Below are 26,389 nucleotides of genomic sequence, written 5' to 3'. Positions count from 1 at the left end.
ACCAATAACCTTTGGTAGAGCAAAGCTAGCATATCTGTAAATGAAATGATCAACGATTCATTGAATTAAAAAGGGGGGAGGGGGGTGGACCACTGTGGACGCTCACTATGGTCCAGATGGACCGGACCAGACACTTGTTCATACCTCTCACCTGGTCTTCCCAATCAATGGAGCAGGCCGATTACTGTTCAGTTAATATCAGTCTACCTACATTGCACTTATCTCATATTTTATGGCTATTAAGACTGTAGCTTTGTACCTTAAAGGTGTGCACCACTGTATGGGTATGTTTGTACACACTGGTATTGGTCATTTGAACACCTGAATGCCTATAATTGATTTTTTTTTTCCAAAAATGACAGTCGGAATTGTTCTAGTTGTAGAAAGTTAATTTTTCACTCACACACACACACACACACACACACACACACACACACACACGATTTTCATTTTCCCAGATCTGTGCCTGGGGATAGGCTTTATATTCCGCTTGTGTCCTTGGTAGGCATACTTAATGTCTACCGCTATTTATGCTTTAGTGTTAAAGCATTCAGCAAGCCACAGGTTTCCTTTAAATAGATTGTTTATCTGCCAAAACAGAGGATTCCATGTTCTGATGGCACAATAGGACAAGCTGCTACTCAGAGATGTTTATACAAGTTTTGAAATCCACCAGCAGCCATTAGGCTCTGTTATACAAAAGAGAACTACTGAAAAAAACAACAAAGGCATGCACGCTATTCTAGTTAAAACAAGAGGTTACATTGCTGCCTGAATTCAGCATTTCACAACAAAAGTTACGCTATGACAAAATGTTAGACTTCCGATAGGAAGGGGTTTATTTTTTGGGCTATAACAGTATATCAAAAGTTGGTGAACAATATAGGCATGTGCGACTTTACAACTTTCCTAACTCACCTGACAACTACAAAGGCTTACAGCCCAAAGAAAGGATATTCTTTCTCAGGTCAGTAACACCGGCTCACATTTGGTAACCATCCTTTTCTCATTATTTTCCACCAGACAAGCCTTGTCTATCTCACAGAACATCTCCTAAAATACAGACTCCTGCAGTGCATCTCCTGATTCTCTTTATCTGACAAGCAAGGGAGATCAGACACCGGCAAGAGTGTCAATCACATGGAAGCCAACAGCGGGAATGCAGAAGCCTTCCACTTCTGCTCACAGTACAAATCTGCTCTTAAAGCCCTTCTATATAAATAAAAGATAAATACATTCTAGAACACAGCAACTGTGTTTAGACAAAAACAAGGATTGTCTTTGCCACGAAGTGGAAACATTTTTGAAAAACTGAAAAAATTAAAGCAAACCTGAAGTTAAAAACTAATGAAAGTAAACAATTGTATCTGTAAGTCCACTCCTAAATAGGACTTTCCTGGAATCCTGTCACCTTATTGTTTATTTAAATGTTAAAACCTACCTTATGACAGGGTTCATACTTGTAAAAAAAGAATAGCATTAATTTTTCCCCACAAGTGAATTTGCATTACTTAAAACCAATGCAAGTCAATGGTATCATTCACAATTAAAGGGGCACTATGGCAAAAAAACTGGAAACATAAGATTCATATTTACACACACAAAAAGTAAATTTGTCCCAGAATAAATGTACTCTTATTACTCTTATGTAGTGGTAACTTACAGTAGGCTTATACTCTATCCAGAGCATTTCTAGGCTAAACTGTTCACAGGGCAAGGTTGTAAAAAGTGCAATTCCTTCACCTATAGGTTGGTGAACTCTATTTGCGATGCAGTATTTTGAAATAGGAGTTGACCCCGAGTACTATGTAGTTAGATGTAGCCACCCCCTCCCTCAGTATAGGTAGCCAGATGTGAGATGTCCCTTAAGTATTTAGCTCCTTCCCTAGGATTGGTGGACAGATGTGCCCCTAGTATAGGTAGCAAGCTATATGTGCCCCAGTATAGGTAGCCAGGTGCCGTTAGTATAGATAGCCAGGTATGGTTGCCCACAGTTTGGGTAGCCAGGTAGCCAGGTATAGTTCCTAACAGTATAGATAGCCAGGTATTAGTAGCTTGAGTAGATGTATCCAGTCATAGGTGCCTCCACTATAGGTAGCCAGGCATAGGTGCTCCCAGTATAGATATCTAGGTATTGGTGCTCCCAGTATAGGTGTCCAGGCATAGGTGCCCCCTGAATAGGTAGCCAGGCGCAGGTGGGGGCACATGCAGAGCTGGTTACGATACACACGTTGACAGGATCCACGCACAGCATGTACATACTTCCTGGTCCCTTGCGTTCATCTCATAGCAACAGCGCCGCCTAGAGGTTCTACTGCAAGTGACAGCTACGCAGGAAGTAAAATATGTTCTAGCTTTTAACTATAGTGTTCCTTTCTCATTGACAATCATTAGCTACTGTGCAAAAACGGAGACAAACTGGCATAACGTCTGCAAAAAAAATTCTACACTGACAAGTATGAACCCTCCCCTTGCTTTGTATCTGGATTCTGTTTTTAAAATGTGAGCAGAGCTATGTGCTAGTGGTGATGACACCACTCAACACACACACACACACACACACACACACACACACACACACACACACACACACACACACACACACACACACACACACACACACACACACACACACACACACACACACACACACTAGAAATGAATGGCAATTTGGTACCATGCATTGCGAAACATGAGTTGCTGGAAGATGCTAATTTTTAAATCTGTTGCCATGTGCTGAATAGGCATGGCAACCGATTCAGTGTTAACTCCGCCTTAAAGTAAAAAAAAAAACTGCAACACAGCTTTGTTCTAAGTAAGTGTGCAACTTTACATGTGTTTATCTCATTATGTCATGTGTCATTTCAGCATCGTCTTACAAGAAAGGTTGATACCAGTATAAATGAATGTCTGTTTTGGCTGGAGTGAATTGTGTTATTCACCTTTAAAGGATACCCGAGGTGACATGTGACATGATGAGATAAGACATGTGTATGTACAGTGCCTAGCACACAAATAACTATGCTATGTTCCTTTTTTCCATTCTGTGCCTGAAAGAGTTAATCAGGTATGTAAGTGGCAGTCCCTGTATGAGTCAGACTACAGTGTGACCCTCACTGATAAGAAATTACAACTATAAAAACACTTTTCTAGCAGAAAATGGCTTCTGAGAGCAGAAAAGAGATAAAAAGGGTTCAGTAGTTCATAGATTTGAGCTCTGGCATACGTCAATAAATGTGTCATTGAGCAAAAACAATAAAACCTTAAAAAGTAGATTTAAATATAAAATAAAACTGTGGAGTATCTTAAAAAGTCAGTTTTAGGAGAAGGAGGATAGATACAAATTGTTTATTTCATTAGTTTATTTTCACCTCGGGTGTCCTTTAAATGTTTATTACTTGTCCAGAAGCACATTGAAGAAATCTTTCTGGCCTGTGACAGGAAAAGCTTGGCTACTACTGTACATTTTCAAGTGGTTATGTTCTAATAGAGAAAGGACTACAGGGCTTAAGGCACAGAAATGGTGTACTAAGCACACACACAAATCATCCCATCAGCAGCCGTTGGCTATTTGTACCTGAATGACAGCTGTGATAGGGAAGGAAGAAGCAAAGCAATTATTTTCAACATCATTCATCTTGGTGCAATGACAGCGACACTCACAGGGAAGGGGCAAAGGTTAGTGTTTGGCTAAGTTACTGTTATATCACAAATGAAAGTGTGATATTGGTAAGAGCAGAGGTGCTCACATTTTTTCTGCTTGTGAGTTACTTCAAAAATTATGAATTGAAAATTATCTACCAGGTAGAACCCACCTAGAGATGCAAGCCACAACTGCAGCACATGCACAGTAGCAGTCCATCAGTGATTACCACAAACAGAACAGTGCTTGACTAAAGAGAAGTGAAAGAAGGATGGAGGTGATGCACACCATAAAGCGTGGCCCGTGTATTTTCTGGGTATTTTCACACCAAAGGTCACTGGATGAACCCGTATACTAAGGAGGAAGAGGGTTGGCACTCCAGTTATATAATCAATATGTGATTATTGCTGCACATTCAATAATCCAAAGTTTTGAGGCAACCAGTGCCTTTTTATCAAGGTAAACAGTGCCAAAACATGGTTGGGGGGGGAGTGCCAACACTTCCTTCTTGACTAAAAAGAGTCACAATATTCTTATGCTCAGTGTCTCAAAAAATTGTAATCAGCAGTAGTACATAATGCTTCTTAATGTACGTCTCCCTACCTTGCTCTACAGATCATAATATTGCTAAGCACATCCAAGACAAAGAGTATGAGCTGGTTCACATGGACACTTGGTGGCTGGAAGACGCATCGTCCTGTTACGTCTCGTTCGGGGGGCAGTGGTACGTGGATCGTCGGCTTCCTGTTGCGATCGGTGGTTTTCGTCCCTGCAAGAGGACTTGAAGACACGGCGGTGGATGGACCCTAGAAACCGCATGCTGCTTCTAGGGCCGGCTGAAACGACGTGGTAAATTGGGTTTGGAACGCAGTGTTTGCGCAAACAACGGTAATCGCGCGATGCTAAACGATTCCATTCACTTGAATGGGAGAGTTTAGCCGCCGAGTCCCAAATGCTTGGTGGTAAACGCCGCCAAGCATCTGAGTGAACCAACCCCAAGACATGTATATCACTCAGGCAGGGGGTAGGGGAGAAGTCCTTTGTGATCTACCCAATGGGAACCACTGGTTTAGAGCATCACTGGTTGGCTCATCTGACAAGCTTTGCAAATCCAACCTTGGCTGCAGTGCAGTACAAAAAAAAAAAAAAAAAAGTGGAAGCTCCATATAGAGCAAAAGGTATTAGACTAGTTAGCAGATGCAGTGCAATAAAAACATAAAACATTTGTACCATTTTAAATTTCCAATTTAAAACAAAGTTTGTTTAAAATCCTGCACATTTTAATGCTAAACAAGAAACAACAATTCTATAAACCCCATGTATTCCCTTTAAAATAGCTTGTCAAGGGACAATAATCACATCGTCTTACCTTGAACATTTGCTTTACTTTCTGCCGTGGGAGGTTGACATTCAGTTTGTGCATTAGTTGTAAAACCTCGTTTATACTCAGACTCCCATCTCCATTTTTGTCTGCTTCATCAAACGTTTGCTTCAACCATATTTGGCAGGAGTTAAGGAAATCACATTTACTCTTAAATTCTGCTGTGTGGATGTGAAATTTCAGTTTAGACACTGCTCCTATCTGACTGTACAGCTTGTTTTGCTATATTGTACAATTACGTTTCAACTTTAAAAGAACAGGCACCTCTGAGGGAAAAAAAGGCTAACGCTCTACAAAAATAATGAAAGTCCTTTCAAACCACCCATCAAAGAACAAAGGCATAGCCCGTTCATTGTATGTGCAAGTTGAAAAGAAACTGAAATTCCCTAATATTTTCAACACTAGCACAATATAATCACCTAATTTAGTTAGCTAATCAACTACTTTAGGCATGGAGAATGCTCCATAGAAATGCTGAATAGCTAACAAAACCACGTACATCTCAGTGTCTGTACCAGTTTCATGTCTCAGTACTACTGGCCATCCTATTACAAATGTGCCACACAATCTCTCTGCAACAAATGAGGTTATTTATTTTTGTCTACTGGCTTTTTTTTTTTTTTTTTTTAAATCACAGTTGATAATCATGGAACAATGCAGAAAAATTTCATGGAAGACACTAGATCAGTGTAGCCTATTGTATTTAGCAGGGAGCACAAAACTGATAGCAATTTTAAGAATTGACAGCGCTTTGCATTTAAATACAAAGGATACCCCAGATATAGCACCTTCAACCCAACTGGGTCAGAGTAAACAACAAACACTTCAAAAATTCCATTATGCAGGATCAAAACATCTTGAACTATAATACAACAGACTTCACTTTAGAGGTGGCAGTAGATGACCAGCAAATTACTGTAAACAAAACAAAAATAGAATGCGCCTCCTCGAGCATGATAAAATGTATTTGCATTTTTTATGTATTTATTTATTATCAGTGACAGGAGCACTCCCTGGGGAGATGGTAAAGTAAAACTGAAGTTAGAGAAAAGAGTCAGATACTTACCTAAGGAGAGGCAAGGCTCTAGATCCAATTGAGCTTTCCCTGACCCCTCATTATCCATCCCATTAGAGCTATTCCACCAACTGGTTGAATACACTTCCAAGAGCCCTTGTAAAGGCTTCGTGAGCACTCGTGTCCCTTAGTGCTCCCTAAGACGGAAAGCTCCGTACTGTTCATGCACAAGCAACCTTGAGTGTCAATTTGCAAATGCACAGTACAGAGCCGCCCAGCTTTCAGCACTCTCAGAAACACACGTGCTCCCCAATGCCTTACAAGGGTCCCCAGAGGCAGCAAATTTGAACGTGGGTGACAGAGCTGGAATCAGAATACCAGGATCCAGAACCTTCCCTCTCCACAGGTACGCAACTTTTTATTTCCACTATTTGCTTTAATGCATTGAGCTGCATTGTGTTCAAATCCAGTTTGAGGCGTTTGATGACTCGTGGTACAGAGCTGGCCATGCTGATCCCCCCTTTGCTCTCTTACTCTGGCTTACACGCCAAGACACCACTCTTCATAGGAGTAAGCACAACCTGTATGTGTGTTTGTATCTTTTAACAAATGTTATGCTAGGGGATATGCGTTCTTTTTGTGTTTTGAGCCCAAAACTCCTAGTTTAAGTTTGGATTAAAGTCAGCAGGTTGACTTGTAAACCAGCTTTACAAATCTCTTAGTTCTCTCTGGGTTAACTTGAGTTTCCTTAAGTGCAGAAGTTACATTTCTAGAGAGCATAGTGCCTATGGTAAGCACTGAAATGGTGGCCTTAGGAACAGAACTATAGAAAGTATACAAAAAAAGGAAACATGCTGCATCCAGAGCAGATAGCGCCTGAAAGTGAGCATGATCACAACAGATTGTGGATTGGGTCAAATAATTGCCATAACACTAAAGGTGGCCACAAACTATACAATTAAAAGATCCAATTTTTCACCAATTCGATAAATACAATCGGTTGTCCCAAAAAATTAAGAGCTTTTTGTTTTACATCAAGTAATCCGATTTCCGGTTTTTTTTTTGTGTGTGTTTTTTGGGGGGAGAGTGGACATGTTGGAAATTTCAGACCAGCTTTATAAAGAATTGTATGTTGTGTGATGGATTGTCAATTACTTAATGTACAGTTCCAATGAATTTTTTCTGAGCGTTCAATTATTTAATTCAGGATGGGGGGAAAAATGAACAGGTTTGTGGTACATTGGTCAGATTTTTGAATTGTTACAATCAGTCAGAAAATTGTATTGCTATTCTTGAATTGAACAGATATTTAAAAAAATTGTATGGTGTGGGCCACTTTAAAAGTACATGTGGTTTTGCATTAGCTAATTCAGCTTAACCCTATGTAGCCTCTAAGTGGATCTCACCCCAATGATCGCTAGAACACAACTTACTCTTCTATAATCCCTTACTAGAGTATTCTGCATCATTATAAGGGCTGGTGCATACCAGAGCGGTTCTTGCATGGGGAAAACTGCTTGGTTAATGAAAGCGAATGGGATGGTGCACACCAGAGAGGCTAGTTTTTTCCCCAAACGCAAACTCAGGGGGCTGCAGCATTTTTTAGATTTCTGAGGTGTTTCTGCCTCAATATTTAAGTATAGGAAAGTGGAAAACTGCTCTGAGAAATGCTAGATCAAAGCGGTTTTCCAGGCGTTTGTTACAGAAGCTGTTCAGTAATAGCTTTACTGTAACAATATTTGTAATCTGTTACACAAAAACGCTCCAAAAACGCTAGGCATGTTTAGAAAACATCTCTAAGAGCCCATTCACACTTGAAGGTTTTTCCGGAGATTTAGGCAAAACGCTCATACGCTAGCGCTTTTAAAAGCGCTAGTGTAATTAAACTCTATGGGCCTGTTCTTACTTGGGCGATTTGCACTAATCGCCGCAAATCGCAAAACGCAAACGCGTCGCCTGCACCATTTTCAGGCAATTTCCCTGCGATCACGTTTCAGTGCTATAGAAGCTTTAGACACGATCGCGGGGAAAATTGCCGCAGTGTTCAGTGAGTTTTCCCCTGAAAAATCACTCACACAAAATGCTGGCGGTAAGCGCCGCCATTGCACTTTCAAGTGTGATTGGGCCCTAAACATGCCTAGAATCGCTCTGAAATCGGCTTCAAAAACCTCTAGCGTTTTGCAGATCTGCTAGTGGTTTTTGGTGTACACTGGGCCATAATGGTATGGTGATTTCATGGTGCAATAGTACTTTTGTCTAAGTTATGTTATTTTATTCTTGCCATATACATGCTACACTAGCTTTAGCTGATGTTTGTATTGGGGGAAAAGTCCCTGTAGTAGGTCTTCTACCTTTTATTGAATACTTAAAAACTTTTGAAACAAACCTTAAAAGTACTGTACATGCACCCAGGGGTGGGCTTCTGAGTAGCTACGAGTTCATAGCTAATCGGATTCAAAATCTTAATGAATGCAGGTGTGACCATGAGAAACGGGGATTAACTTACCCAGAATTCCGTGGGATCATAGGTGTATCATTCCCCTCACATGCGACATATGTGATGCGTTCCACCACTCACTACTGCACTTCCTCCTTCCAGCTGAGTGCCCACAGCCTGGAGATAGAGACAAGGCGTCACAGACAGACATGGAAGCCCCGGGAGGAAAGACCGTGCAGACAATGTGAACAGGGGGTCCTGGAGGATGAGGCACACTTCCTGCTACACTGCAGCAAATACGCACCTGTGAGGACTGTCCACTTCCAGAGACTCTCCGCTCACATCCAGGATTTTACCTACACAGATGAGGAGAGGAAACTCTACATCCTACTGGGGGAGGAGGAAACCACTGTGCAAATAGCTGCCCGATATATCGCTGCCTGCCACCAACTGAGAGGAACATGATACCACATGGACTGTATTCCCCCAATACCCCCCTATGGACTGTATATCCCAGTCCCCCATGCTGTCCCTTACATCCTCCACACGCCTATGGACTATATACCCCAACCCCCTATATCCTTCCCTTATTCCCACAATCCCCCCTGCCAAGTTAATGCTTTGTTTTGCTTTGGCAATGCTAAATGTATTTGGTCCTGCCAATAAAGCTTATTTGGATTTGGAGTGGTGGAACAAGTCACTTACGTCGCATGCGAGGGGAAGGATACACATAGGATTCCACGGACTTCTAGGTAAGTTAACCCCCATTTTCAAACAGGCACACCTGCATTCATTAAGATTAGTTAGCATTTAAAATCCGAGTAGCTAAGAACTTGTAGCTACTCAGACGCCCATCACTGCATGCACCTAGTTCAGTGATCTGCAAACTTGGCTCTCCAGCTGTTAGGTAACTACAAGTACCACAATGCATTGGAGGAGTCTGACAGCCATGATTCATAAAGGCCAATGCATTATCAGACTTTTAGTTCCTCAACAGCTGGAGAGTCAAGCTTGCGACCTAGGTGACCACATAAACACAAATGACCTCAGTAAGCATGCACTGTTTGGTTAACAATCAGTCCTATATATTCTGGGGACTAACCAAAATATATAGCGCTTTGTCCACAACAGCATCTTAAAGTACCACTAATGCCAAAAAAAAGTTAACTGGTAAAATATGACAGAAACGACAGGTTTTGGATTACTCCATCTCCTCATGGGGAATTATCAGGGTTTTCATTGTTTTCAAAAGCATTTCTTGAATGGCAGTTTAACTGCCAAAATAGTAAGATACCACCCAGCCACCCTATTCACTTGCACACTATTTTGGCAGTTAGATCTAGCAATTGTCCTTCAGGAAATTCTTTTGAATGCACTTGATATGGTGCCTTGCGTTTACAGTATTCCCTCTATATCCACAATATCACGCTCATCTCTGTTAAACTTCCCTTATTACAGTCCTCCCCTTGTTACAATAAATTGGTTCTTTTTCCTTACAAATCCACCTGCTGGTAGGCTGTCATCCATCTTCCGGGTCTCCTGCTGCCGCACAGTTCTCTGCTCCTTGTCATATGTTGGGGGAAGGTAGTAGATCACAGGCAGGGAGCCTGCACTGCTAGCCTTGTTAGGGCAAAGGGAGCACTTATACATACACAGCAGTGCATGCATCCTGGCTGTTTAAAGGAACAAGGCCTGGATACAGCTCTGTGCAGGAGCGCGAGAGTTTTTTTTTTTTTTTTTTTTTACACATATGGTGGAAATCTGTGGACAAGTGTGTTTTTCCAACAAAACTATGTTACAGTACAGTTTAAAAATTTGACTAGTTATTAGCCCTATTTTGCCATCCTGAGATATCAGATTCACTGGGAAATTGTCAGTTTCTGAAAATAGGGAGCAGAATTGTGTACTAATTGCTTTATATCCTCACAACCAACGCCTTCACCCGAACTGATACCCAATACCATAGCCCTCCCAATAAAGCTTACCTTAAGGCTATAAAGCCCTTTAGCTGCCTTATACAAAACCTAAATAAATGCCAAGGAACCAGGTTCAGTATATCACAATGCCATTTGATCTTGCTAGAGGAACATTTTCAACAAATGAGTTTGAATACAACTTGGCTTTTAACAAATATTCAAATAAAATGTATTCAACTGGGTTGTAGCAATGAACTACATAAGTTAAGACTATTAAAAAAACAAAAACATGGTAAGAGGGATATTCATTTGAAGTTTCCATTTAAGCCCTTCCACCCTCCTCACTTATTTCATACATTACCACCCTACAAACTCAACATGTTTCCCCTCCACAAATGGGGGCTTTGTCAGGGGGTGAGAACATGAGGTGTTGAAAGTTCATATATACATATATATATGTCCTTCATTTATACATCAGGCTATACATAAGGCTAGCTTTCATTTTTTTTCCTCTTTATTATATTATCCACTGTGGCTTCAGTAGTTAATTGAAAAAAAGAAAAAAAAAAAACTTTTAAAAATTGGTTTTGAATATCAGTTTTATTCAATCAACTTTTGTTGAAAATTTGCCTCTGGCTAAGTCAAATGGCAATGTGCTAACATGAACCCTACCTTGCACTAAAACTATTCATTAACATCAAAAATAATCTAACCCTCATACTAATGCTACATACACGCTTGAAAGATAAATTAAAGCTATCAGACCAATTTTACAACCTTCCAATGTAGTATGAGAACCACACGCTACACAGTCTATTCTATTGAGCTGAACTCCCCATCAGATAAAAATCTTTATAGAATGATGTATGTCAGTGCTTCTCTTCTTCAAACTCTTTGATCTATAAAAAACAAACACACTGCACATAGTGCATTACTGCCAGTCAATTGGTCCCAGACCATCTGAAGCCCTTGTAAAAAAAACACTCGGGGTGACAAGTGGTGCCTCCATGCCAAACCCAGTGAATAATGCCAAACTGCTCACCAGATGGTTGCCACCTCAGATAACAGGTGGATCTAGCGTTTTGGTGTATAAACCAGGCAAACAGCTCTCCAGTAAAATTCAGAAGCTTTAATCCAGATTAGGCTTGTAAAACACAAATATAAAAACTCTCATAGCGTAACAAATAAAATCAATACACTTCAGCCTGCGCCTATAGAGCGCACTTGATTTTAAGGCATATCGGGCTCAAGTGCCCAGTGGTGACACTCCTCTCTGGGTGGAATCGGCGTCCCGTAGTTCCCCCTCGGCGTGTCCGCTCACGATTTCCGTATAGTCAATGCGGCCGGCTAGCACTTCCGCATCCCGTGACGTCAGACGCACCTGGCTCCGCCCTACGCGTTTCGTCCGTGCGGACTCATCAGGGATGAGACGGACGAAACGCGTAGGGCGGAGCCAGGTGCATCTGACGTCATTTGTTACGCTATGAGAGTTTTTATAGTTGTGTTTTACAAGTCTAATCTGGATTAAAGCTTCTGAATTTTACTGGAGAGCTGTTTGCCTGGTTTATACACCAAAACGCTAGATCCACCTGTTATCTGAGGTGGCAACCATCTGGTGAGCAGTTTGGCATTATCCACTGGGTTTGGCACGGAGGCACCACTTGTCACCCCGGGTGTTTTTTACAAGGGCTTCACATGGTCTGGGACCAATTGACTGGCAGTAATGCACTATGTGCAGTGTGTTTGTTTTTTTATAGATGAAAGAGTTTGAAGAAGAGGAGCGCTGACATACATCATTCTATATTGTCTATTGCTGGACTTTTTTTGATAGCGCATACTCGTATGTTGGATCACAATTATTCTCAATATTGCATATGTGGGCCGATCATTTCTTGTCACCACGTTTTTACCCTTTCTAGATAGCTATAACGGGCAGGCGCAGTTTGTATGTACTACATAGATAAAAATCTTTGCAAGATGCTGCACACAAAGATGCTGTACACATGCAAAAGATCCGTTCCTGCAAAAGATCCGTCCCTGCAAAATGCATTCATAGTCTAGGATATCTGCAGATCCTCATACACACCTTGTTTAACAGACATTCATTTGCATATCTGACAATCATCTGCAGATCTGAAAATCCATCCTGGTGGATCTGATCTGCAGATGAATGTCTGTTAAACAAGGTGTGTATGAGGATCTGCAGATATCCTAGACTATGAATGCATTTTACAGGAACGGATCTTTTGCAGGAACGGATCTTTTGAATGTGTACAGCATCTTTGTGTGCAGCATCTCGCAAAGATTTTCATCTGATTGGGGGGGGGGGGGTTCAGCTCAATAGAATAGACCGTGTAGCGTATGGCTCTCATACTACATGGTTAATTTGCATATATTTAGCAGTGATGCCTTGGGAGACATCTCAAACTCACTCCAACCTGAATTATCGCAAATTCTTTCTGTTTTAAGAAAGCAAACTTTTGTTATACTACATGGAAGGGGGGTAAAATTGTTCTGATATCTTTCATTTATCTTTCAAGTGTGTACACACCATAACTCTCCTGAACCTGAATTAACAATCCTGGCATGTACAGAAGCATCCCCTTCCGAAGCCATCTTAATATTTTTAAAGAGAAATTTCAATCTTTAGGAGTTTGGAAAAATTAAAATCAATCAAAGGTCAGCTGTAAATATTAGAAGCAATGTGAACCCTTATTTCAGTTTGCCTAGATTGTTTTATATGTGCTTATAAGCCAAATAGGTATTCTATTCACAAAAAGTAGCATCCTGAAGTGCCCTGAGAGCACAGTGTGAAATCCACCAGCGGCTGTGCATCAGGGAGAGACCAAACTTCCATCTCACTTCCTGAATGGGACAGTTTTTGTTATACTAACTAAGACATCACTCACAGCAAACCTAATCAGAGACTTAGGTGACCAGATTTACCCAATGCCATCTAGGGACACAACTGAGGGCTAAACAGATTTTTTTCTCTTGACAGCAATATTGCAAGGTTAACCTTTTAAATAATAGAACATCATAACTGGGCAGCATGGGGACGTAGTTGATAGCACGCTCCCCTTGCAGTGTGCCCGGTCAGAATCCCAGCCAGGGCACTGTTTGAATAAGGTTTGTATGTTCTCTCCGTGTCTGTGTGGGTTTCCTCCAGGCACTCCCGTTTCTTCCCACATTCCAAAAACATACAGAGAAGTTAATTGGCTTTCTCTTAAATATTGGCCCTACGCTACAGTGGACGTATGACTATAGTAGGGATTAGTTGGTGAGCTCCTCTGAGCGACATTCAGTGACAAGACTATATATTCTCTGAAAGGTGCTACGGAAGACGTCGGTGCTATAACAATACTAAATAAAAATAATAAATAATAATAATAATACATTTTTTCTAGTCTGCAGTAACTCATGGTTTGAAAGAGGAGTCTCAAAATTAAAAAAAAAGTGCTACAATAAGAACCGTAAAATAGATCTATAAGAGAAAACACACACGAATGAACAAAGGAAAAATGGTTTCAGCCCTGAAACATCACTTTCTGCCAGCGTCTCCTGTTGAGAAACTGCAGATCATCAATGTTTACTACAGGCAACAATAGAAGATGGGAAATGTTACAGACAAAATCATGTTTTCTTGGAATAATTTATGAATTTGAGAGTTTCTAACACAAGAGTCTCTTCACTTACGCAGATGAACACTTCATATATTATGTATGATTTAGGAAAAAAAAAGTCCAACCGATAGTTAAAGTTCAATTTCAGATACAGATTTTTTTTTGTTAACCTTTAATTGCAAAGGCAACTCTAGTATAGAAACAGATATTTAACCCGTTAACCTTCCTGGCGGTAACCCTGAACGTAGTTCGGGGTAAGCCGCGCAGGAGGTTTTCTCAGGCCCTGCTGGGCCGATCTGCGTAATTTTTTTTTTTTGCTGGACGCAGCTAGCACTTTGCTAGCTGCGCCAGCACACCGATGGCCGCCGCCCCGCGCTTGATCGCCGCTATCCTCACCACCGTAGAGCCCCCCCCCCCAGACCCCTGCGCTGCCTGGCCTATCAGCGCCAGGCAGCGCTAAGGGGTGCATCGGGACTCCCTTAGACGTCACGACGTCCATGACGTCGGTGACGTCATCCCGCCCCGTCGGCATGGCGACGGGGAAAGCCCTCCAGTAAATCCCGTTCTTTGAATAGGATTTCCTGATCGCCTATTGCCGGAGGCGATCGGAGGGGCTGGGGGGATGTCGCTGAGCAGCGGCTATCATGTAGCGAGCCCTAGGCTCGCTACATGATTTAAAACAAACAAAAAAAAAAAAGCAAAAAAACGGCAGCGCTGCCCCCTGGCAGTTTTTAATATACCGCCAGGGAGGTTAATGGTTGCAATTAGGTGGCAAACTTTGTGTGTGTAAAATTATAACAAATGAACCAAACAAAGGGTTGGGCCATATTACCCACGGCGTTACGCATTTGTCCCGGCTGTGCGTTTATAAGCAACAGAAGCATCAGAGTCCCAGTCAGTGGGTGGACATGAGGGGTCAGACGTATTGCAGTGTCAGAGGGATGTGTCCACAGCCTGAACATGTAGGTGAAAAAATGGCACCGGTCATTGCTCAGCAGTGGCACATCACTCTTAGCTTATAGATCGGAGACTAACATAAAAGGACGCCAAGTTAGACAAATTTTGAAAGCTTTAAAATGAGTCTCTCTTTTTCATACAAATTAAAGGAAACTAAACTCTGTGAATCAAAAGCATGGCGACTGTCACAATCTGCATCTGCTGGTAAATTCATGCATGAACTACCTTTGTTTCTCCAGCAGATGTCACCAGCCTCCTCTGAATTTGCAACCTGAACTTTCCACTGCCCACCAGCAGAGGGCGGACTTTCCAGATTGTATGTCTCCACAGACAGGGAGGAGGCCTGGACTGTCACATGGTCTCTCAGCATGGCATTTAAGCCACACCTGAACATTCACTAGTTGCTAGCTCTTTGTTCCTGGTTCTAGCCGTCCTGCCCTGAGTTCCCTGTTCCTGGTATATTATATTTCCTAGTTCCTCAATTCCCTGCTCTATTGATCTCCCGTGTTGACCCTGTGCTTTGAATTACTGACTATTCTTTGCCTAGCGATTACTGTACTGTTTGATCTCCTGTTGATGACCTATGCTTGCTGACCATCCGTGTTTCTCCTCGAGTGTGCATCTTGTGCCTGTATATATTTCTGTGTTTATATTGTGGATAATATTCTGGTTCCAGGGTCAGTGTGCACACAGTTATATACACTGGGTCTACTTTGCATAAATCGCCTTATGCATAGAGGTCCTTGTATATACCCCGATTCTCATACATTTGTATGCTTTTTGTATAAATCCGCCGGTATCATCATTGCTGTGTATATAGGATATATGAATATATCTGCCTGTGTTATTGCTGTTGAATACTTTGCCTGCAAGTCAATGTTTATTGTTTCTGTGCATGAGGTTAATGCACAACATTACTTTATTTTCATTTAATAATAAATCCTTATTCATTTACTCCTGGTTGTCAGTCCTTTCCTAACAGTGACATTTCTGCCTGGTTGCGGGTTTGTGCGTTTACTTCTGTTTTGCGCCAGATGCAGCGCACAAACTCCATGCAAAATGTAACAGCAACTTAGTTTGGCAGCACATTTAATATTAATTGGCTTACTCACCATCTAAAAACAACAATATATTGATAAACTATGACAGAGAAAAAAATGATTAAATATCTAGACAAAGGCTAGTTACATAGCTAAAGGACACTCGCCCAAGGCAGCTGCTAAGGACCATCTCGGACAAAAATGAAGCCTGTGAACAGGAGTCTTCTGATGTTGCCTAAAGATCTGGCACATGCGATTTCTAGTAACAATGCCCTCCTTTTTTCTGCTCTTCACCCTGCCCTCCAGAAGCCATCCCATCATGTGCCACGCATTGCCCTCTTCCACCCTCCATAACGGAATAAACCTTGTTAGCCTCCAGGTTACTGACATGTCTTTGCAGCACTAGTCCCCAAACTGTGACCTGAGGGATCAAGTGCCAATAGTTGTAGGTGACAGGGATCAGGAGCACTTAGCAATTGAAAAAGCACTAAAAAGAAGGCAAGAAAGCAATATCAAATTCATTTTGATTATTTTCTTACCTGGCAGGAACTTTAAAGGTATTAAATTAAAATCTAATTTGAACTATTTTGCAAGGCATGATCAGTTTTTAGTTTTGGTCTGCTTTAAGGTTGAGATTATATGGCTTTTCCAGAATGCAGCTGTGAGGCAAAAGAAATATATTAAACATTACAAAAAGAGAATATTTGTCATGTACTCCATGTGGTTTGGTTACCAAACTTTGAGCACTGATCCAATATCACATATGCACATCCTGCAGGTCTCAAAGCCAACATTATAATGCAGAAAAGGATATTGGTCTCGCGTCCTTTGACGTTTAGAAAGACTGTCTTCATCACTAATTCCTGCCATCAGGTACTTAAGACCAGTTATCCACGTCCGGGCTTCTTCACCGCTTGAAGACACCAGGTCAAGAGACTCCATGTGATCCCCATAATAGATGCTAAAACAGCAGTTTGGGTCAAAACTTCCATCAGCATATCTTTGGAAGATCTCGGACTGCTTCCCTTCACATACTTCCTGGATGGAGTCAATCGAGACTGAGGAAAGAAAAAACAGGAAACACAAAATTAAGCTCAAGTGAGGAGTAAAACTGGACGTTTTGTAAAGTAGAATTCAAGATAATTTTTTTTTATAAACATCCTTTTCACCAATGCATATGAATCAACACATATTATACAATGTTGGTTTAACAGAACTGCCAAATCTATGTAATACAAGGCCCAATAGATTGAAAATACTTTGAAAGGATTACTTTGATAAGCTCTTATATTACATGAAAGTGATAAGATTGTACTACCAAGATTGGTATGGTGTGCCTAAAAGAAAGATTAGCCACTTAAGCTTTTAGTCGTTTTCACTTTATGCATCCGAGCAATGTTCACCTCCCATTCATTCGCCTATAACTTTATCACTACTTATCACAATGAACTGATCTATATCTTGTTTTTTCCGCCACCAATTAGGCTTTCTTTGGGGGGTACATTTTGCTAAGAGCTACCTTACTGTAAATGCATTTTGACAGTAAGAATAAGAAAAAAACGGAAACAATTCATTATTTCTCAGTTTTCGGCCATTATAGTTTTAAAATAATACATGCCTCCATAATTAAAACCCACGTATTGTAATTGCCCATTTGTCTCGGTTATTTCACCGTTTAAATTATGTCCCTATTACAATGTATGGCGACAATATTTTATTTGGAAATAAAAGAGCATTTTACCCGTTTTGCATCCATCACTATTTACAAGCATATATATCTATATCTATATCTATATCTATATCTATATCTATATCTATATCTATATCTATATCTATATCTATATCTATATCTATATCTATATCTATATCTATATCTATATCTATATCTATATCTATATCTATATCTATATCTATATCTATCTATATATATATAGATAGATAGATATAGATATATATAGAGATATATATAGAGATATAGAGATAGATTACATTGCACACACTTTTCCCTAAATAAAACACTATTTACTTCCACCCTCCCAAAAATACCCACATAAAATGTTTGATAAAAAAAAAAAAAAAAAATTACAATTTAAAAAAAATAACACAAATATTTACCTAAGGGTTTAAACTATTTAAATATCTATGTAAAGATGAAATATATATATATACACATATACACACACATACACATACACATACATAAATATATATATATATATATACACACATATACATATACACACATATATATATATATATATATATATATATATATATATATATATTTCATCTTTACATAGATATTTAAATAGTTTAAACCCTTAGGTAAATATTTGTGTTATTTTTTTTAAATTGTAATTCTTTTTTTTTTTTTTTTATCAAACATTTTATGTGGGTATTTTTGGGAGGGGGGAAGTAAATAGTGTTTTATTTAGGGAAAAGTGTGTGTAATGTAATTTTTTTTAACTTTTAGATGTAGTTTTACTCTTTGGCCACAAGATGGCAACCTCGAGTTTGTTTACATGACGTCACTCTAAGCGTACAATGTACGCTTAGAGGGACATAGTCTCAGAAAAAGCGTAGCTTCCGAGAGAAGCTGTCGCTTTTTCAGCGGGGGTGAGGAATCAGTGATCGGGCACCATAGCCCGATACATTGATTCCTGGGCTACCGAATCCGCGGCCGGGAGTGCGCGTGCACGCGCGCGATCGGCCGCGGGAGCGCGCCTGTCCTTGACGTTTCCATACGTCAAGGAGGATACAGTGGTTAAACTAACAGTACCAGAGTTTTGTTTGTCTTATTTTTTGCCTTAGTTTTGTGTAGTGTGGGAAAAAACCTAGAAAATGTTCACAAACTTTTTGGCCTTGTAGCTCTTACTCGGTTTACTCCATTGAAGAGAATTCCCCCACTTTCTAGGAAGTGAAGTGCACAGCAATAAAAATAAGTCAAGGATTTTCTTTCTCAGCCACACAAAAATGTTTAAAGATTTTCAGACTCCACCTCCTCCTAAGAAATGTTCCACCACTTCCGGTCCAGGTAGGGAAACTAGAGCATTAAAAATCATGAGGTACTAGCTCCTTACCACGCTTCTCAAAAACAATTTTTTTCTGCAATTTTTCCCTCATTCCAACTTGCAGATGAGTTTTCCACCATCTTTCAATACTTATTCTACCTTCTAGGAACATCCATAGCTCTACTTTGAGCTGAATTTCCTGTCTCTTTATAAAAAAAAAAATAATTCTCAGCTATTACTATAAAAATGAAAACAGTTTATTTCCCTTTACTCAGTAAACATAGTTCTACAAGTCTTTGAAAAAGCACTTGAGCAACCTGGGAAACAGAAGCCAGCTCATGGTATAGAGTTTTTTTTTAATAAATGCTATTACTTTAAAGGTACCCTATCACATACCGGTAATCTTAATAGAGCTGCCCCTCAACTCCTCCAACTTCCTGTTCAAGGGAACCTGAATTGAAGATGAACTAATGACAGTTGTACCTGCTGCACTAATCCAAAATTAACTTTTCCTAAGTTCCATATATTTAGATATTGGTTTTAAAAATCATAGTTTAGTCAAATCTAGGTTTTAGGGTTTAATTCTACAGGGCCCTGGCTGCTGTTTATACAAACCTTAAGGTGGCCACACACACCATACAATTTTTAAAATATCTGTTCAATTTAAGAATTGCAATCAATTTTTCTGACCGATTGTAACATTTCAAAAATATGACCAATGTACCACACACGTATGTTCAATTTTTTCCCCAATGATGATAAAAATGATTGGAAACTGACAAAATTGCTAGGGTGTGTATATTAATAAATTCACAATCTAACACACATCATACAATCTTTAGAAAGATTGAAGAAAAATATCTGGCATTCCGGATAGATAAAAAAATCGATGAAAACGGGAAATCCGGTAGGATTTTTCAGTTGAATGAAAAAAAAAGCTTTCGTTTTTTTTCGGGAGATATGATCATTTTGATCTAATTACTGTAAAATCGGATCATTTTATTGTATCGTGTGTGGCCACCTTTAGTCTATTATACTATTTTATCTCTATACTTTATTAAAAGTGTTTAAAAGACCACAGAGAACTTTTATGATGTGGCATCCAATTAGTTATCAGGAAGGGCTGTGCTACAGTCCAACTTCCCCAACTGTAAAGATAAAGCCCTGGTTAATTAGCCCACCTTTACAGCAAAAATCAGTAATTTATCATAAGTGAATTATTGAGGCAATTTGGAATTTTTTTACAATATTTTTCATGACACGTTTGCTTATATACTTTAAAGTGGAACTACAGTATGGGGTAAAATGTGTCCACTGACTCCTTATTGACTTTATAGTCAACCTACCTGTCTTTGACAGAAAGTAATTTCAACAGTGTAAATATCTTAATTCCATCATCACAAGCAGGCAATACTGGCAGCTGCCATCTTATATACAGTAATATTAAAATATCTAGTTCCATTTGTAAACTATATATATATATATATATATATATATATATATATATATATATATATATATATATATATATATATATATATATATATATATATATATATATATATATATATATATATATATATATTTTTTTTTTTTTTTTTTTTTTTTAGACTGCACAGCTTTGTTTTATCTCAAGGTTTATCTCCTACTTTCGGAGATAAAGGAGATCCTAGAGAGTACAATGTTTCAACTCAGAGTGATTAAGCTCAATGACACGCAAGTCTAAAGAACGAAGTGCTTGAAAGGGTTAATAAGCTTAGTCTTGTTTCCTTCTGTAAACAGGAGCCTGTTCTTAGAGGTTACAACAGTGTGGCTAATGTAGTGCAGCAGATGCAAAATTTCAACTTCAGTTCTGCTTTAGGCCTGGAACCCACTGCAAAACACTATCGCTAATCGCAAGCGCTAGCATTTTGTATGAGCAGTTTGTCAGCGGTTTCATGAGCGTTTTAGGAAGGGATTTTACAAAGTTTATCAATTTGCCAGCGATTGTGTAGCGATTAGCATTTTAAAGTCTGATTGGTCCTTTCAATTAATTTTAATTTTGTTACAGTGTGTGGTAATGTTAAAACGCTAGCAAAATCGCTCCATGCAGGTTTTAATGAGCGATTAAGCCAGCATTTATATACTTTACATTGAAGCGCTAACGCTCCCAAAATGCTGCATGTCCTGCGTTTGCGATTTGAGGAATCGCAAACGCTCCAGTGGAAGTTGCCCCATCCATTAACATTAGCTGAGCGTTTTGGCAAACCACTAGAGTTTTGAATCGCTCCAGAAATGCTCACAAAACCGCTGTTGTGGGTTCCAGCCCTTAAAGAGAGATTGTCAGCCACAAAATCAAATTCCATTTACCCACTGCACTGGTTTCGTTATGCAGCCTGGAACCTTACCTTGCATTGCAAGCACACCAATCTATTCAGAAATGTTTCTGCTGTAATAAATCTTATCTCAGTCAGCCTGGCTCTATTTTCACCTGTGCCAGCAAGAGGGAGTGAGGGAAGCTTGTCATCTCCCCTCCCACATTCCTGCTCCTCACTGATTGGCTGAGTTCAGTGTGAAGTCAAAATACTCTCTATGCTAATGTGCTCTAATGTGTTTACAAAGCAAGATCGCTATGACAGTACAACGGAAACAGCCAGAAACAGAATTCTCTTTATTTACTATATAGAATTCACTGCAATCAGAACGTGGACAGTACAATACATCTGTTATGTAAGTAGAATAAGTTATCTATTTTTTCTTTACCTGTCATAGTATGGCTGACCCTGCTGCTTTAAATGACAACCGAAGTGACACGTGACATGAGAGACGTGTATGTACAGTGCCAAGCACACAAATAACTATGCTGTGTTCCTTTTTTTTCCTTTCTCTGCCTGAAAGAGTTAATCATCAGGTATGTAAGTGGCAGTTCCTGTCCGGGTCGGGACTGGGTCAGACTATAGCATAACTCTCACTGATAAGTAATTACAGCCATAAAACACTTTCCTGTCAGTAAATGGCTTCTGAGAGCAGGAAAGATAAACAGGGTTAATAATTCATAGATTTGAGCTCTGGCATACTTCAATGAAGGTGTCATTGAACAGAGACAATGAAACCGTACAAACTGGATTTAAAATTTTAAAATAAAACTGTGGGATATCTAAAGAAGTCATTTTTAGAAGAAGGAGGATAGGTACAATTGTTTTCCTCATCAGAAAAGGAGGGGGAGAACAAAAGAGCGCTCTCTGGTGTATTAACTTTTTAATGAGCTTCTTATAAAAGGATAAAATCACACGTACAATGTTCAAAAATAGAAAGTGCATTCATCATATGTCTAATGTACATCACCGCGTCCTCAAGGCGTTATCACCGGTCAGTGCAACTCCACGCTGTGGCCAATAGCGGGGGAAAACCGATGGAAATCCAGCGCCGGCGAGTGGAGAGACGCGGAGGGATTGTGGCAGCTGCCTTGCGCCTATTGCGTCATGACGCGTTTCGGCGTTCACGCCTTCGTCAAATGACGCAATGGCGCAAGGGACGCGTATTTTAAAGCGTCTCGTAACCACGCAACGGTCGCCATAAGTAGACGGCGGCTCTGCTGGTTGGATAAAGAGGGGAGTGCACGCGCACATACAGTGCGTACAAGGGAAGGCGGGGACTTTCATGTGCCGTGCCACTCCTGATAGGTTCACGAACAACTTCAAAAGACGTTGGGACGTCCTATGAAATGTAAACATAGGTTGAAACGAGCCCTTATAACAAGTAAAGGGCTCGCTTTATAAGAAAGAAGAAAAATGTCACTATCTTAAACCCACACCATTGCCCACAGCTGTGGTAATACATTGGTACAAAACATACTTCACAATAAAATATAACCACAAGAACATATAAATATGTATAAAAATATATGAAAAAATATAAAAAGATTTTATAAAAAAAATATAAAAAGGTGTGTTTTCACTGTTCCCCCTTTTTTTTTTTTACAAAAAAGGGGGCATAAGAATGAAAAATTCTTAAACGATTCCTAAAAAATTCCTGAAGGACTTCTTTCTTCCTTTTTCATACAACACATATAATGAATTAAATATAAATATACTGAAATATAAACATATATAATATATATGTGAATATGAAAATACATGAATATCTATTGACACCAGGAGTCTATATGCTCTCAATTATTCCTACAATGGACGCTGGGGGGAAAAGGAGAACGTACAAAGTGCTGGATCTTGATGCTGGTTGCTGTTCTATGGAGTCTCATAGGAGGGGAAGGGGGGGGGGGGGGGGGGAAGGGGAGGGGGAGGGAGAAGGGGGAAAAAGGGGAAGAAAAAGGGGGAGAAAAAGGGGGGAGGAGGCTGGGTTAAATGTAGGTGGCTACTTCCAACCCTTCATTGAGTCCTATGGGGGTCAGGGAGTTGAATTTAAAGATCCAAAAGGATTCGCGTTCGCATAGCCTCTTAAATCTCAAGCCTTTGTTGAGATTTTTAGAGATCATCTCTATTCCCATTATCAAAATCAATGTCATCCAACACTAATAATAATAATAATAAAAATAAAAACATAGAGAGTAGTAAAAATACAAGAGGCCCATCATTTGTCACCACGTTCAATAGAAGTGCCATGAAAATTAAAAATATTGTGAAGAAGAACTGGCCCATAGTATTGCAGGATCCGATGCTGAAAGAAGAACTACCTGTTAATCCAGAAGTGATCTTTAAGAAATATAGATCCATAAAGAGCAAAATCGCACCCAGTAATATTAGCTCCCTGCCACATGAAGGACCAACTTTTTTCCCACAGATAGTGGGCAACTTTAGATGTAACAAAAAACGGTGTGGGTGCTGTAGATACATCCAACATCGAGTCTCAGAGACTGTTGATAGCAATGGTGAGATTGTGAAGGTCAAAGATTTTATAAACTGTGGTTCAGCCTTTGTAGTTTATGCTATCACCTGTGGGTGTCAGAACAAAGTATATGTGGGTAGAACCACAAGGCCCTTAAGGCAAAGGTTAGGAGAACATAGGAGAAAAATAGAGGATGGATGCACTAAGCATTCAGTTCCTAGACATTTTCAGGAGGTCCATGAAGGGAAAGTAGATAGCCTCAGGATAATGGGAATAGAGATGATCTCTAAAAATCTCAACAAAGGCTTGAGATTTAAGAGGCTATGCGAACGCGAATCCTTTTGGATCTTTAAATTCAACTCCCTGACCCCCACAGGACTCAATGAAGGGTTGGAAGTAGCCACCTACATTTAACCCAGCCTCCTCCCCCCTTTTTCTTCCCCTTTTGCCCCCTTCTCCCTCCCCCTCCCCTCCCCTCCCCCTTCCCCTCCTATGAAACTCCATAGAACAGCAACCAGCATCAAGATCCAGCACTTTGTACGTTCTCCTTTTACCCCCAGCGTCCATTGTAGGAACAATTGAGAGCATATAGACTCCTGGTGTCAATAGATATTCATGTATTTTCATATTCACATACCGGTATATATTATATATGTTTATATTTCAGTATATTTATATTTAATTCATTATATGTGTTGTATGAAAAAGGAAGAAAGAAGTCCTTCAGGATTTTTTTTAGGAATCATTTAAGAATTTTTATTCATATGCCCCCTTTTTGTAAAAAAAAAAAAGGGGAACAGTGAAAACACGCACCTTTTTATATTTTTTTATAAAATCTTTTTATATTTTTTCATATATTTTTATACATATTTATATGTTCTTGTGGTTATATTTTATTGTGAAGTATGTTTTGTACCAATGTATTACCACAGCTGTGGGCAATGGTGTGGGTTTAAGATAGTGACATTTTTCTTCTCTCTTATAAAGCGAGCCCTTTACTTGTTATAAGGGCTCGTTTCAACCTATGTTTACATTTCATAGGACGTCCCAACGTCTTTTGAAGTTGTTCGTGAACCTATCAGGAGTGGCACGGCACATGAAAGTCCCCGCCTTCCCTTGTACGCACTGTATGTGCGCGTGCACTCCCCTCTTTATCCAACCAGCAGAGCCGCCGTCTACTTATGGCGACCGTTGCGTGGTTACGAGACGCTTTAAAATACGCGTCCCTTGCGCCATTGCGTCATCTGACGAAGGCGTGGAACGCCGAAACGCGTCATGACGCAATAGGCGCAAGGCAGCTGCCACAATCCCTCCGCGTCCCTCCACTCGCCGGCGCTGGATTTCCATCGGTTTTCCCCCCGCTATTGGCCACAGCGTGGAGTTGCGCTGACCGATGATAACGCCTTGAGGACGCGGTGATGTACATTAGACATATGATGAATGCACTTTCTATTTTTGAACATTGTACGTGTGATTTTATCCTTTTATAAGAAGCTCATTAAAAAGTTAATACACCAGAGAGCGCTCTTTTGTTCTCCCCCTGCTTTTCTGTTTTTTACAGTGACATACTTATTTCCCAGAGTATGATAGGAGCTGCACTCTGGTGAAAGATTACCACTATATTGTGGAAAGTTCTGGTGATTAGAGCGCAGTGGATTTGTCTTGTTGTTTTCCTCATCAGTTTATTTTCAGCTCGGATGTCCTTTAAGATACAGAATAAACAGCTCACCAACTTTAAAAACTACACAAGATTTTGTACCTGCTCTTTACTGTTGGCCATCCTGTTACTATATTACAGATCTATGTTGAACAAGCAATAGGCCAGTCGCTAGCACAAGCTCAACGCAAGAGGTTCCTTAATTGAACTCTGTAAAGGTCTGAGCCAGACCAAGTCAATTCTCCAGCAAGATTTAGTAACTCATGACCTTCTGTGAGCGAGAAACTCCACTTCAGGCAATAATGTAATATCTGTCCAACAAATGTGCATCACCCGTCCATCATGTCTCTTATCAAATAACGAAAGGACAATTCAGGGAAAAGATGGGACTTGAATGGGTAGGGAGAAATAAAAAAAATAAAAACAGTATACAGGGTATAAATTTCCCTTGTGACTATAGATGGGTGAGCAGAAATTCAATATACAGAGTGGCAGAGAAAAGTCTGCTGGCTGCCCTATCAATCACTGAATGTTCTCTCCTGACATCCAGCTAGTACTAGACTCCTGTTTGGAGCTAAATGATTCCATTATATCGTTACATTGCCCATTGGTGAGAAGAATATTAATTTCTCATTAGCCTCAGTAAAGGTTTCAAGAGTGCAGACGCTATCTCTTCTCTACAAGTGAGGCTGAAAGCCATTTAGTAATAATTCTGCTCATCGTAGCACTTCAAGATATTAATGTTTGGATAGCCGTAATTCTAAATCTAAATTAAGGTCAAGTGTGTGTTTTTTTCCCACTGTTCACAGATGATGACAAATAAAACCATAGTAGATTATACTTATTTCTCTCATTACAATGCACATCAAGCTTCGACTATGGGGC

At 39.9% G+C, this 26,389-nt stretch overlaps 1 protein-coding gene across 14 annotated transcripts in view; it reads right to left on the bottom strand.

Annotated features, from left to right (window-relative positions):
* The window catches only part of PLCH2 (phospholipase C eta 2), a 1,280,386-nt gene that overhangs the window by 492,323 nt on the left and 761,674 nt on the right, over positions 1-26,389 (bottom strand). For all 14 annotated transcript variants that reach the window (XM_068240676.1, XM_068240675.1, XM_068240674.1 and 11 more), the window contains 2 exons: positions 16,827-17,070; positions 5,013-5,142 (listed from right to left, as the gene is read on the bottom strand). In XM_068240676.1, the coding sequence (XP_068096777.1) occupies positions 5,013-5,142; positions 16,827-17,070 (374 nt within the window). The remainder of the gene's footprint in view (positions 1-5,012; positions 5,143-16,826; positions 17,071-26,389) is intronic.

Source organism: Hyperolius riggenbachi, chromosome 6 (assembly GCF_040937935.1).
Source record: "Hyperolius riggenbachi isolate aHypRig1 chromosome 6, aHypRig1.pri, whole genome shotgun sequence".
Classification (NCBI taxonomy): domain Eukaryota; kingdom Metazoa; phylum Chordata; class Amphibia; order Anura; family Hyperoliidae; genus Hyperolius; species Hyperolius riggenbachi.
The sequence above is the reverse complement of the archived record's forward strand: the minus strand, read 5'-3'. Positions and strand labels throughout refer to the sequence as shown.